We start from the raw sequence: 15,173 nt of genomic DNA on the forward strand, positions 1-15,173 counted from the left end.
GGGCAGAGGAGGAAGGCTTGATCCCATGACCATGATTTGAGCTGAAACCCAAGAGTCAGACACTCAACCGACTGTGCCACCCGGGTCCCCTAGCAGACTTAATTCTTTTCTTCTCTTTAAAAATTGTATTTATGAGAGATATAGACAGAGAGAGAAGCAGGCTCCCCACAGGGAGCGTGATGCGGCACTTGATCCCAGGACCCCAGGACCAATCCCTGAACTGAAGGCAGAAGGCAAGATGCTCAACGACTGAGCCACCCAGGCATCCCATCAGACATAATTTTTAATAGACCCTTGCTGTCTCCTCTTTTCCACCTTTGTATTAGAATTTTTTTTAATACTTTATTTTTTATTTATTCATGAGAGACACGGAGAGATACAGGCAGAGGGAGAAGCAGGCTCCATACAAGGAGCCTGATGTGGGACTCGATCCTGGGACTCCAGGATCACACCCTGGGCCGAAGGCAGATGCTCAACTGCTGAGCCACCCAGGTGTCCCTGTATTAGAATTTAAAATCGACTTTGTTATTTGCACTTTCAGTATTAATATAACATATAGGCAGTTATCTTTTCAACCGCTTAACCAGTCTCACATTTAGCTTTTACCGTAAAGTAAAAGTAATAAATAATGTCCTTCACAGGTTCTGTGAGGATTAAATGTAATGTGTAAACAAAGTGTTTTGAAATAGGGTAGTGTACAAATATAAAGTATTATTTTAGATACCTAAGACCACCATTTACATTCTCTTTCTTCACTGTTGTTTTGCCTGAGAATCTGTGGAAAACACAAAATGTTCCTTAGAATTATTCAGTGTAACAAACCATGAATATTAGGATTTTAGAACCAAGAAGAAATTTAGAAATCCTGTAGTAAAATCTAACCTCATAACTGGCTGTCTTCTATTCATTCTGTGCTTCTCTACTTCCTGTTTTCCTGTTGTTTTTAAGGTATTATCTTTCATTTGCAGGTTTATCCAGGTATTTTTTTTCCTCAAATACAGAAGCCTTCTTGATCAGATAGGTGTTCTCTGCATTTGAATCTTTTTTTTTTAAGAAATGGTGAAACTTTGTTGGCTAGATTATTGGACAATGAGTCACTTAAAATTATATCCTACAGAAAGAAGATTTTACATTGACAGGCTGGAACCAGATATACTACAGCTTGCCCTCACACATCTTTCTTTGGTGCAGCCATCTGTGACTCTAGTTCTGGTTCTGAATGCTGTACCCCCTAGTTAACATAACTATGCCATTCTAGAGGCTCAGCTTTGGGGTACCTGGGTGGCTCAGTTGATTAAGCATCTGCCTTCTGCTCAGGTCATGATTTGGGGTTCCTGAGATGGAACCCCACATTGGGTTCCTTGGCCAGCAGGGAGTCTGCTTCTCCCTCTGCCGTTTCCCCCAACTCGTGCACCTTCTCATAAATAAAGTCTTTAAAAAAAAAAAAACAAAACCTATAGCTTTTTAGGAGCACAGACATATTTGGACAGGCTAAGAACCTGCTGTTTTATTCTACTTAACATTATGATACCTTTACAGAGTTGATCCTTGAACAATAAGGATTTGAACTGCATGATTCCACTTATCCACAGATTTTTTTTACGGTACTGTAATTAACATTTTCCTTATGATTTTCTTAATAACATTTTCTTTTCTGTAGTGTACCTTTTATTGTTTATTTACATACAGCATACACAATGTGTTGACTATTTACATTATCCGTATGGCTTCCTTCCATTTCAGTCAACAGTAGGCTATTAGTAGTTAAATTTTGGAGGAGTCAAAACTTAAACATGGATTTTTGATTGTGTGGGCCCTCAGTGCCCCTAACTCCCATGTTCAAGGGCTAGCTGTTAACTTTGAGATGATTGAAAATGACAGCTCTTACTGCTGCTTCCAGACCTTAGGCACAACTTTTCTGAAGACTTTTTAGATGAGATAATGATGAAATGACTGATAGTCCATTATTGAGGGAAACATGGGAGTTCTTATTGTCAGCAACAAAATTTCACATCGGGTCAAGAATCTCAACCATTTTGAGAATTATTTTGTCAACCAGGTTTAATTAGAATTCATAGTTTATTGTTAGAAATTACAGCATTCTTGGGCAGCCTGGGTGGCTCAGCGCTTTAGCGCGGCCTTCAGCCTGTGGCATGATCCTGGAGACCTGGGATCGAGTCCCATGTCGAATCCCTGCATGGAGCTTGCTTCTCCCTCTGCCTGTGTCTCTGCCTTTCTCTCTCTCTGTCTCTCATGAATAAATAAATAAAATCTTTAAAAAAAAAAAAAAAAAGAAATTACAGCATTCTTAATCATTTATAAATCATCTGTTGCTAATTGAATTTCTTAGGACTATAGGAATTGTTTTTCTATAACAATTTTTTATAACAATTTCCTGTAACAAGACTTTTGCAAAAAAGTCTTTAAATGCATTTCCTTATTGATTATTGTGGTCAAATTGGGGTATGTTCCTTAAATTAGAGATCTTTTAAAAATCATTATCTTCCTCATCCTTTTTGGGGCAGCAGTAGATACCTGTGACAACCATTGCTACCTCCACCAACCTCATATTATTTTTCCCCTGAAATTAAGATTCTTGAGGTCAGCTGGCCCTAAGAGATAAAAAGAAGCAACTACTCTAAAAGCAATTGATGGGACAATTTTTCAGCTTTTTTAGGGTACCACACTTCAGATGCCTCTCAGTACTAGGAAATTGGGAGGTATTCTGTGCTTTGGTTGTAGGCAACAAACCAACTTGGGCTAACTTAGCAAAGGGAAATTTATTGAAAGAATATCAGAGGAGTTCCCCAAAGTGAGAAAAGTCTAGAGAGAGACACCTGGAATTGACCAAGGACTCTGAAGGGCTTAGGAAGCTACAAATTGTTACAGGATGTACTATAGCAATTCAAATTGTTAAGGAGCCCGGAGCTGGCCTGGCTTTGGTTGATGTCTCCCATTTAGCTGGAGAGGTTGGCTAGACTATCCAGTGAAATAGGAGAGACATAATTCCTCAGAAGGAAGTTAGGGTGCTACTAGGAAAGGGAAAATGGACCCTAGGGTACCAAAACACGACAGATACTTAATGGCATAGTCCCTAGATCTTAGAGGTAATGTGGCAAAATCAGACCTCAGGTTGTAGAGTTGTCCTGGGCTTGGTAACTTAAGATACAAATCACATCTCACACATTTATACGTTTAAAATATAATTCAGTGGTTTTTAGTATAATGGCAGTTGTGTGAATCAGTTTTAGAACCTTTTCCTCACCCTTAAAGTGCTTTAGCTGTTTCCCTCCATTTCCCACTGGCCCTGACCAACCACTGATTTACTTTCTTGTGTCTTATGGATTTGCCTATTCTGGACATTTCATATAAATGAGATTATATAATATATGGGTTTTTGTGAGTGGCTTCTTAGCATTTTATAGGGTTCATCCATGTTGTAGCACGTAATAGTATTTCTTGCTTTTGTATTGCTGTTGCATAATAATTCCATTGTATGACTGACTATACCACATTTGGTTTATCAGTTGATACGGTTTCCACTGCTAGCTATTTCGAATACTGCTGTGAACATTCCCATACACGTTTTTGTGTCAGAATGTTTTTATTGTAAAACAAAAAGTTACCTAACTTGAAAGGATATAAATAACAAAGTATCTTGAGTGCCCAGCACTCAGTAAGTTTTTAAAGTTTTTAGCTTCCTTCTTTCTTTACTCGGTGGTAGCTCCTGTGCTTTCCTCTTGGGTTTCAAAGCTGTCTGAGCCTGACTTGAATTCTCTTTCATCATATTATCTAATCTTCCTAGCAACCACTGGTAAGACACAGTGTGGATGTGCTGAATTCCCTGACTGCTAATCATAATGGTTACCATATGTGGCAAAATGTCATTGTATCTTAGAGACTAGCTTGCTTATTACTTTATTAAAAAAAAATTTTTTTTAAACAGTTTCTGTAGAGCATAAACCCTGTCAGAGAGTGCAAGGATATAGAAGTCCATGGCCTTAATCCAAGTTAGAAGGTGAACCCAAAATGGGAATTAGGATACCCTTAAGCTAATTCTGACTTCATTCAGAAGTTTTATTCTTTTAACCTGACTTGAGAAGTCATTGAGAGGCCCTTGGAGACCACTTACCCTTTTATTCTGCTATAGAACTGCGTTGTGTGCAAGTAGCGTATTTAAAAACCACAGAAGAAAATGAACCCATGGGGGTAATAGCCCTCCAGAGCAATTGAAGATTAGCAGAGTTGACTCAAAATAGGAAGGAAGAGATTAAGACCAAAGGGTCAAAGCCAAGGAGTTTTTCTTTCACCTGCTTTACTATAATAAGCAGACTGTTTAATGCTGGTTATAGGAACAGAGGGTAACAATATTGTCATAGGACCATTTTTACAGTTGTTCTGGGAGCTGTGTTTTTCTGGTCATAAAGAACCCATTTGACCCCTGTGATGGGTTCTAGGTAGGGTAAGTGTTGTGAAAAATATAAGTCATGATGTAAAATGTTAGAGCTAGTTCTTTTGGTAATGAGCACAGGCATAGAACTAATTATTACACTGGTTATGAATTTCTTTCCTATTTTCCTAAATTTTTGGATTTAGAAAATAAAAATTTAGTTTTAGGAATGGAAATGTTCTTATTCTTCCCTCTTTATACATACTATTCTGCTTTTATAATTTCTTTCTGTATGTATGTATTTAATTTTCAGTAATTGGGACATCCTTTGGTATTGTTTAAGTAACTTGTCCTAATAGGAAATGTTATCTTTGCAAAAACAGACATGACAAAGTAAGCTAAATGTGAAGATAAGAAATCACTCTCTGGGGCAGCCCTGGTGGCGCAGCGGTGCCGCCTGCAGCCTGGGGTGTGATCCTGGGGACCCGGGATCGAGTCCCACATCAGGCTTCCTGCATGGAGCCTGCTTCTCCCTCCGCCTGTGTCTCTGCCTCTCTCTTCACTCTCTCTGAATGAATGAATAAATCTTTTAAAAAAAAAAAAAATCACTCTGATGTGACCATGGATTGAGATAACTGGAATAGAATTGAGCCTCTAATTGAGCGCATTTCAGGACAGAGAAGTTGGATGTGAAACATTGACATTTTGAGGTTATATAATAAATAGGACCTGAAGTTTAACTTATCCAGCCGATTTCCTGTTTTTTACAAGGTTGAGTTGTCAAACCTGCAATTTTTCATTGTGGTTAAATTGGCTTACTTGTCTCAAAACATACAATCTTGCCTTGGTATTGTTTGTGCCATTTTTTCCCTCTTTTTTTATTGTAAAATGTCCTTTGCTTTTTTTTTTATTTGTGTAGCCCAGATTCCTCCGTCTTCATTTGTTTTCTTTGTTGTAGATACCCAGCTTCCTTAGACCTACACATTCTCACACATTCAAATTCACACAGTTTTTATTAAATTGGTAATGCAGTTTAATAATAACTATAAGCAGTTCTCCAAAATATTGGTTGATAATGATGGTGATGTTGACTGGTAATTTTTTTTGTTGTTGTTGTTGTTGTTGACTGGTAATTTACTTGGTCTCTACTTATTCTTGTAAAGTGCAAATGTAGGACACTTGAGAAGCCGTACCAAAGAGGTGTGCCTTCAGTATATTTTAGAGGATAATTTGTTTATGTACTGTTCTTATTCACAAGTAATTTGCATTCTCTTGTCTCTTAGGAGGAGAGCATTCCCATTGCTTTATCTGGTAGGGATATCTTAGCTAGAGCAAAAAATGGAACAGGCAAGAGCGGTGCCTACCTCATTCCCTTACTTGAACGGCTAGACCTGAAGAAGGACAATATACAAGGTTAGTTTATTTAAACTAAAAATGGCAGTTTAACATTGGAGCTATAGGAAGATACTACTGTCTTTTTTTTTTTTTTTTTTTTTAAGAATTTACGTAATCTGGAGTTAGTATTTACCTTTTCTTTTCACAGCTTTTTTGTCTTTTATAAAATACCCAGCTTTTTAAAAAGATTTCTAGTTTTCAGAGGCTTTTTACATATTACACAGTTAAGATAGCATTCCAGTATAATAGGCAAATTAAGTATTACCTTATTAGATAGGAAAGATCATGAGAAGTTATCTGATGTTGCTACCTCCGAACTGGAAGTGAGTTGTTTCTTGTGGCACCTGCGTGTCTGTAAGAACTCATGAACTTTTTTCCTTTATAAAGCCTAGTGGTTTGGGACTTTTAAGACCTTAGGAAATAGGGAAGAAACAAATTTCCCATAGTTGTATGCAAAGTTAGCTAAAAGGGTTAAATTTTGACCTCTAAAGCTTTTCCTGAAATTTTTATAAGTTGATCGTGATCTATAATCATTTCTTCCATCTTCCGTTAAAGTACTTTCACGTAATATAAGTAGAACCTGGGCAATAGGAGTTTCCTATTCAAGTGTTTAGACTAATGAATATTAAATTAATAAACTTTGAGCTAATGGTTGCGAAGTCAACCCTTTACAGGTCTGTAACTAAGGAGTATCAGGTTTATAAAACAGTGTTGCTGAGGAAAATTAAATAAAGCTAGAACACTGTAATAGGTTCTTCCCCTCCCCCATGTGGTTTTTTTTTTTTTTTTTTTTTAAAGGAGATTTACTTATTTGACTTTTCAGAATTAGGCTAATTATGATTCAGTTTTTTAATATGTCCTGAGTATCTAGATTGCAAGGGGGCAGTGTTTTTGTAGCTTAATAAACTCTTAAAATATTTCTTTTTTTCTGTTTTCCAGCAATGGTGATTGTTCCCACTAGAGAACTTGCTCTACAGGTCAGTCAAATTTGCATCCAGGTCAGCAAGCACATGGGAGGGGCCAAAGTGATGGCAACCACAGGAGGAACCAATTTACGGGATGACATAATGAGGCTTGATGACACAGGTAGGGAATGATTGATACAAGGTGGCCTAGCTCTCTGATACAATTATAGGTACAAGTGTTTCCTAAACTTACTAAAAATTATTTTTAAGAATTAAGGGCCAGAAAAAAAAAATAAAGAATTAAGGGCCAGAAACATTGCTGTAGAAAAATGAATAAAGGAAATGACCATTCGAGAAAAAAAGACAATTAAAATTGGAAGGATATTCAACCTTGCTAGTAATTTTTTATGTAAATAAAAATAGCAAATTGATAGAATACCTATCCAATTGGCAAGGCTAAAAAAATATAAGCTTGAGAAGAAATAGGCTGTCTTGCAGTGTGGGAGTATAAATTGATACAATCTTAATGGTGGGCAATTTGGCATAGTGTTTTGAAATTATAAATGTATGTTTTCAAGAGTCTTTCCTGAAGAAATATTAGGCAAATACAAGGTTACTGCAGTGTGATTTGAAAATGGAAATATCCTAAATATCAGAGGAGATTGGCTAAATACATTGGGGTATAGTCCAAGTGGAATTCCACAAAACTATTATTTTTTTTTTTTTTCCACAAAACTATTAAAAGGTGAAGTGATCTGTATTTATTTTCATAAAGAATTCTCCATGATACATCATGGAGTGAAAAAAGATAAACACCAAACATGAAATATGCTTATATAAAATGTGAGTTGGAATATAATATAATTGTCATTTGGTAAATGACTATGTGCTTCATTCTGCACAGGTATTTAAAATGATTATCTCATTTTATCCTTATAACCATCTTCTGAAGACCATTGCTCTAGTTTATAGGCAAGCAACTGTATCAGATGCTTGATAGGTCTTTATTTATTGGGGATTGTTTTAAGACGACTATTCTCCCCCTTATTTGGAATAGGTGATTTGAAAGTTACTAGGCTGCCCCATGTAGAAGTAAAGTAAGTATTCTCTGGCAACCTAAGATGAAGTGAAAATCCATATTTTAAAACACATTTTTGCCTGTTTGTACTATTCCTACTCTACAACAGTATTTCTGATAAAATATATGTGATAAACTTCTGTATCCTTTGCCCAAGTTAAAATGAATGAAAATATATATATTCTAATCTTATGTAGTGCATGTGGTGATAGCTACCCCTGGAAGAATCCTGGATCTTATCAAGAAAGGAGTAGCAAAAGTTGATCATGTCCAGATGATAGTATTGGATGAGGTAATGTCTCTTCATTTGGAAGTACTATTCTGTGCTTTGTTTATAACTGCCAGTGAATGAAGCAAAAGCTCTTTGTGTTTGTGAACCTCTTATAAATGCATGACTCTTGTCAATTCAAACTAATTCACTTACAAAATATGTTTTGCCCACTAAGGCAAAAGATGGTAGGCATTTATAGGAATAGTTCAGCCTTGTATCACTTTCTTAGGGATGCCAGATTGTAAGTTTTGTTTTTATATTTCAAGAGAAGGAGTTGTTGAATATCTCAAAGCCAAGTTCATTCTAAATCTCATTCCAATCAGTGATGCATCTTAAAAAGCATGTAACTTCTTTAACTCCTCTTTAGTATATCCTACTTTGTATTGTTTGGTTTTTCGTCTCTGGTATATTTGCTAATCTCACCAGATTGTGTTTTTTAAGAACTTACTAGACTCTACATTTTTGGGATCTGGCAATGTTTTTTTTTTGTTTTTTTGGTTTTTTTTTTTTTATTTATTTTTTATTTTTTATTTTTTTTATTTTTTAAATTTATTTATGATAGTCACAGAGAGAGAGAGAGGCAGAGACATAGGCAGAGGGAGAAGCAGGCTCCATGCACCAGGAGCCCGACATGGGATTCGATCCCGGATCTCCAGGATTGTGCCCGGGGCCAAAGGCAGGCGCCAAACTGCTGCGCCACCCAGGGATCCCCCGGCAATGTTTTTATATATATCCTGTATCTGTGTTAATGTTTTTGAAATAAAATTATTTTCCTCTTTGGTGTTTTAGATAGCTAGATCAGGTCATTCATAGTCTAATTGGGAGAGAATTTTTATCTTTGAATAATGAGAAGTACTGTTATTTAGTCACTATGTGCTAGCACTAAGTACATGTTTTTTTCATTTGCTTTTTATGACTCTGTAAGGTAGGTATTCTATAAAGCAGTTATAGTGAACATTCTAATTTTAAAGTTTTGGAAACTGCTGAAGTAATAGGTGGTTAAATAACCTACCAACATAGCTAATAAGTGAAGGAAGGAGACAAGATTTCAAGCCACGTAGTTTAGCTCTGCAGATTGTAGTCTCAACCACATTAAGAGTTTGTTAGGCGAACAAAGATTATGTCTGTCTAGGGTTTTCTCTTTCTTCTAGAATATGATGTTACAGATTTTCCCCCTTCTGAATCACTGCAAATGTGTCTTGGTTTCATTGGAGTAGGTAGTATTGTAGAGTAGTGTTTACTAGAGGAATATTCCATGAATGCTCTTGTGGGATGATACCTTATTAACCAAAGGCCTTGGACACTAATTGTTTTTGAAATTGTCTTTTCTTTGTACTGTAGGCAGATAAGTTGCTGTCACAGGATTTTGTGCAGATAATGGAGGATATTATTCTCACGCTACCTAAAAACAGACAGATTTTATTATATTCCGCTACTTTCCCTCTTAGTGTACAGAAGTTCATGGTGAGTATAAATCTGTACTTGGAAGCAGTGCCATTCTGTTGCCCACGAATATACCATTATTCATAATTACATCTTGTTTTCAGTCTTTATGCTGATTACTTCAAGTTTTTTTTTTGTTTTTGTTTTTAAAGATTTTATTTATTCATGAGAGAGAAAGGCAGAGACACAGGCAGAGGGAGAAGCAGGCTTCCTGCAGGGACCCTGATGTGGGACTCCATCTGGGACCAGGATCAGGCCCTGAGGCAAAGGCAGACGCTTAACCACTGAGCCACCCAGGTGTCCCTGATTACTTAAAGTTTTTGGCTCTTCTGCCAGCTAATGCATTAAGGTTTTTGTGCATAAATTAACTGATTTTTTAAAAACAATAATAGTTCTTTGATTAAATTATTTATTCGCCTAGCATTCGGTGTCAGGCTGACATGGCCATTGATCCTGGATAAATTGATTACAGTGTAATCCTAAATACAAAGTACAAAATAGGAATTTAACTACATATCTGAATGTTAGTTTTTCCATTAGATGGTAACATTTCTTCTATCATAGATTATTTATACTCTGAAAAGAACTGCATGCCTTTTTTTTTTTTCTAAAGATTTTATTTATTCATGAGAGATGCAGAGAAAGAGGCAGAGACATAGGCAAAGGGAGGAGCAGGCTCCATACAGGAAGCCTGATGTGGGACTCGATCTCGGGACCCCAGGACCACACCCTAAGCCGAAGGCAGATGCCCAACCACTGCACCACCCAGGCATCCCGAGAACTGCATGCCTTTTAAGCAAATTTATCAGAAATATATGGGGGCTATATTTCGAATTTAAGAGAGATGCTCTGCTTTCATTTATTTATATGACTCTATTTTTTTTTCAGAATTCCCATTTGCAGAAACCCTATGAGATTAACCTGATGGAGGAACTAACTTTGAAGGGAGTAACCCAGTACTACGCCTATGTAACTGAGCGCCAAAAAGTACACTGCCTCAACACACTTTTTTCCAGGGTAAGTAATAGGCTTCAGTTGCTGAATATTACCCATTACTTAACCCCAGTAAAACAGTTGTGTTTTCCCACCATTTTCAATGTAAAAACAGTCCATAGCTTTTCCTAAAAGGTAGTTTTGGTTGTTGATCTGAAGTTGATACTGTATGATTGAGATCAGAGACACATTTAATTAAATTCTAAAATAATTTGACCTTAATTATAGTAGATCCTTATTAGCGTATTTTGTATTTGCACATTTAGCTACATGCCAAAATTTATTTGTAACCCTACAACTAATACTTAAGTGCTTTTGAAGTCATTTGGATACTAGCAACAGGATAGAAAATACCAGCTGTTGTGTATATTCCCAGCTGAGATTGAACAAAGTGACACACTGCCTTCTTGTTTCAACTCTCATAAATATGTCTTTTTCACAGTCTGTGCCACTTTAATGCTGCATTTTTTGCTTTTTTGGTTTATTTCATGGTCCATTGCTCCTAAGCGAAAGAAGACTGATGCGCTTTGCAGAGAAAATGTGTATTGGATAAACCTCATACAGACAGGAGTTAACAATGTTGGCCATGAGTAAATAAGGTGTCTTTGTATAGTAACACACATAAAACAGGGTTATCGATTGACTGATGAAAAACTTGTGAGGATATTATTAACTATTATTGTGAGGATTATTATTATTAGAGGCTCACAGGAACCTTACCCCGTATCTCTACTATGAGCAGAGGTTCTATATTCATGCTTTCAGTGTTTGTAGCAACTTTGTAGAACAGAAATCCTATAAGTAATGAGAATTGAATGTGTTTTAATCTTGTTGGCTATTCTGTGGCTCTTACTAAGCATACTTTCCTATAACTTATCTGCGCCTAGTAAATAAATGAGTATGGTTTTACATCTCTTGTTATCATGAGATTCTAAGTCTTAGATCATGTTTTTAACATTTGTCAGTCAATATTTTCAAGATTTGGCAAAGTAAATGATGAAAGTGTTGTTTTTCTCATGTTCCTCCTCCCTCTCCACCCCCCGCAAATGCTCAGCTTCAGATAAACCAGTCGATCATTTTCTGTAACTCCTCTCAGCGAGTTGAATTGCTAGCCAAGAAGATTTCTCAACTGGGTTATTCTTGCTTCTATATCCATGCTAAAATGAGGCAGGTGAGTATAAAATCAGAACTTGTATGTGGATTTTTAAAAATCTTTGTTTTAAATATTTCTTGGATTTTTGTTTTATTTTAATGCCCCTCCATATGCCCTAAGTTGAAGAATAAATTATTCCTTAATAGCCAAAAGACCTTTGATTTTTAACCCCTGGAGTTCAGTTTTCTAACTAGATAATCGGGGGTATACATAACTCTTACAAGGTTGTCAGGAAGATTGAGATAATGTATACATGAGTACTTCATAAGCTGTCACATATGATTCAAATATGAGATTTTATTCCCTGCTTTCCCCAAGTAATGTAGATTTGCACTGTTTATTACAGTAACCACTGGTCTCATGTGGCAATTTAAGTGAGTTAAAATTAAATAAAATTTAAAATTTAGTTGCTCTGTCATACTAATCACATTTCAAGTGTCATGTTTCATGTGACTAGCAGCTACAGTTTTGGAAAGTACAGATATAGAACATTTCCATCATTGCAGAAGGTTCTATTGGAAAACATTGTTGTAGATTTTTAATTTATGTACCTCTTCAGCCCGTATGTTTTTTTTTCTTTATTTGCCTTAAGGATGCAATCTCTAAATTTCATAATTTGACTTAACAGTTTAAATAAAATTCAAAACTATAAAAACATTGGTGTTGTGTGTGGTAGTTAAACATTGAAATTCTGTGAAAACAGTTTCTGTAGACTAACAGATAAAGAATTTGAGTTAATCAGCTCAACTTTGGTTTTCAAAGAAGGTTATTAATGGATCAGATACCACCATGTAGATCCTAATATTAGAAATTGTCACAGGAAATGAATGTGTTAAGCGGTAGAGAATATTTCAGAATGGAAGAACGATGCTTTGAAAGACCAGCCACTAGATTTGTCACTTTTGCTAGAATTGTTATGCATGTGTTTTCATTTTTGTTTTTTAATTGAAAAGTAAATTTTGAGGGTGCCTGGGTCGTTCTGTCAGTTAAGCATCTGACTCTTGATTTTTGCTCTTGTCATGATCTCAGGTTTGTGACACTGAGCCCTACACTCAGTGAGGAGTCTGCTTGAGATTCTTTCCCTCTGCCACCCCCCTCCCTTCGTGTGCTCTTTCAAATTAAAAAAAAAAAATTTTATGGGGGATCCCTGGGTGGCGCAGTGGTTTGGCGCCTGCCTTTGGCCCAGGGCGCAATCCTGGAGACCCGGGATCGAATCCCATGTCGGGCTCCCGGTGCATGGAGCCTGCTTCTCCCTCTGCCTGTGTCTCTGCCCCCCCCCCCCCCCCCCGCCCCCGTGTGTGACTATCATAAATAAGTAAAAATTTAAAAAAAAATTTTTTTTGTTTTGTTTTGCATACACTAACTAGAAAGACAAATAGTGTTTGGTCAAGCCAAACTTTTGTCATCTTGTTTGAAATGTTTTAAAAATGGCTCAGTTAAGCATCTGCCTTCAGCTTAAGTCATGATCCCAGAGTCCTGGGATCAAGCCCCAAGTCAGCAGAGAGCCTGTTTCCTCCTTCTCCTCCTTATTTGTGCTCTCTATCATTATCTATCTCAAATACATAAAATCTTTTTTAAAACCCCCTTTTTTTTTTAACACAGGCAAAGAGAGAAGCAGGCCCCATGCAGGGAGCCTGATGTGGGACTCCATCCTGGAACTCCAGGATCACACCCTGAGCTGAAGGCAGACGCTCAACCGCTGAGACACCCAATTTTTTTTTTTAATGGATATACAAAAATGTGAAAGTTGTCATTTTGGGGCACCTGCATGACTCAGTTGGTTGTGTCTGCCTTCAGCTCAGGTCATGATCCCAGAATTCTGGGATTAAGCCCACATTGGGCTCCCTGCTCATTCTCCCTCTTTTTCTCAAATAAATAAAATCTTTTAAAAAAAAGAAGAAGAAAAGAGAGAAAGAAAGGGAAAAAAAGTACCTTTGGCTCAGGTCAGGATCCCAGGGTCCTGGGATCAAGTCTTGAATTAGTCTTCTTGGCAGGGAGCCTGCTTCTCCTTCTGCCTATATTATTCTCTGTCTTTCATGACTTAATAAATGAAATCTTTTTAAAAAGGGGACACCTCAGTGGCTCAGCAATTGAGCGTCTGCCTTTGGCTCAGGACATGATCCCAGGGTCTGGGATCAAGTCCCGAATCAGATTCCCTGAGGGGAGCCTGCTTCTCCTCTGTATCTCTGTCTCTCTCTTTCTGCATCTCTCATGAATAGATAAAATCTTTTTTAAAAAAAATCTTTTAAAAAAACAGCTAAGATAAATGGTGCATAAAGATACGAGTAGATGTTTGGGAGTTTTTTTTTTTTAAGATTTTATTTATTTGAGGGTGCACACAAGCACAGGGGAGAGAACAAAACTGGGTCTCTGCTGAGCATGAAGCCCAATATGGGACTCAATCTCTGGTATCGTGACCTGAGCTGAAGGCAGAGACTTAATCAACTGAGCCACCTGGGCACCCCTGTAGATGTGTTTTAGTTGCTTATTAATACCTGTGGGAAACTAATTGATGATTAACTTTTTTTCTTTTGTTTTTAACTTACAGCTATTGAATTTATTTATCTCTCATCTGTGTGTATTTTGGGTATATAAGACTGTTTGGGTAGGAGAAATCAGTGATGGGAAACTTAGATCTGTGCTGTATGAGTTTTAAAAAGCAAATGCATTACTTTGTTCCTAGGAACATCGAAATCGTGTATTTCATGATTTCCGAAATGGCTTATGCCGCAATCTTGTTTGCACTGGTAAGATTTTCCTTTATCTGTTGTTGTTCTTCTGGGTCTGCTCTGCTTTCTCTGTCCATATCTCCCAAAAGAGTCTATGACAAGAATTCAGCTCGCCCTAATGCCATTTCTAGAATTTCTGAAATTGAGAATAAGCTATAGTTAATTCCTGAAATTAGTTTTCAAATCTGAAACTGTGGAATACTTGTTCTGGCACTCATACCTCATCTCTGTCTTTCAAACTAGTTTTGGGACTTGTGTGTTTTCTGAATTTTAGCATACAAGAATGAGTTAATATGTACTGTATGCAAAATAAGTTACATTTAGAAATTTTGGTGTATTTCAGTACACAAAGAAAAGCAAACTGGGGAGGCAGGTGGACAATCAGATGAGACAAAAAGCAGATGGATTGAGTATCCTCCCATCTCTACACTGGAAGTATAATCTTAGTATTGGTATGAGAATAATCATCTAAATTAGGCTTCTAGGTAGAAAGAGCCTAGAATTTTCTTTATTATTATTATTTTTAGTTTAGGTATAAATAGAAATATAAGAATTATAAGAACATTCGATGAATTTTTGCACATATACACACCCATATAACTAGCACCCAGATCAAAATTTTAGAATATTATACAATTCAGATTTTAAAAATACTGCTATAGAGAAATAAACTCCAGATTTATACTAGCAGAATATTGAATTTGCTGACTTACAAAAGGACTGTTGGATATCCTGGGTGTTTCCAGTTTATCTTGTTTCTCTGCCTTGTATCTAAGAGGACAGTACAGCTATGAATTATTACATTTATGTTTACTT

General features: G+C 36.6%; 1 protein-coding gene across 6 annotated transcripts in view; it reads left to right on the forward strand.

Moving 5' to 3' along the window:
* The window catches only part of DDX6 (DEAD-box helicase 6), a 33,427-nt gene that overhangs the window by 12,023 nt on the left and 6,231 nt on the right, over positions 1-15,173 (forward strand). For all 6 annotated transcript variants that reach the window (XM_072729582.1, XM_072729579.1, XM_072729577.1 and 3 more), the window contains exons 5-11: positions 5,674-5,803; positions 6,725-6,871; positions 7,966-8,060; positions 9,381-9,503; positions 10,371-10,499; positions 11,530-11,646; positions 14,312-14,375. In XM_072729582.1, the coding sequence (XP_072585683.1) occupies positions 5,674-5,803; positions 6,725-6,871; positions 7,966-8,060; positions 9,381-9,503; positions 10,371-10,499; positions 11,530-11,646; positions 14,312-14,375 (805 nt within the window). The remainder of the gene's footprint in view (positions 1-5,673; positions 5,804-6,724; positions 6,872-7,965; positions 8,061-9,380; positions 9,504-10,370; positions 10,500-11,529; positions 11,647-14,311; positions 14,376-15,173) is intronic.

The sequence above is a fragment of the Vulpes vulpes genome, chromosome 12 (genome assembly GCF_048418805.1).
Source record: "Vulpes vulpes isolate BD-2025 chromosome 12, VulVul3, whole genome shotgun sequence".
NCBI classification, from domain to species: Eukaryota; Metazoa; Chordata; class Mammalia; order Carnivora; family Canidae; genus Vulpes; species Vulpes vulpes.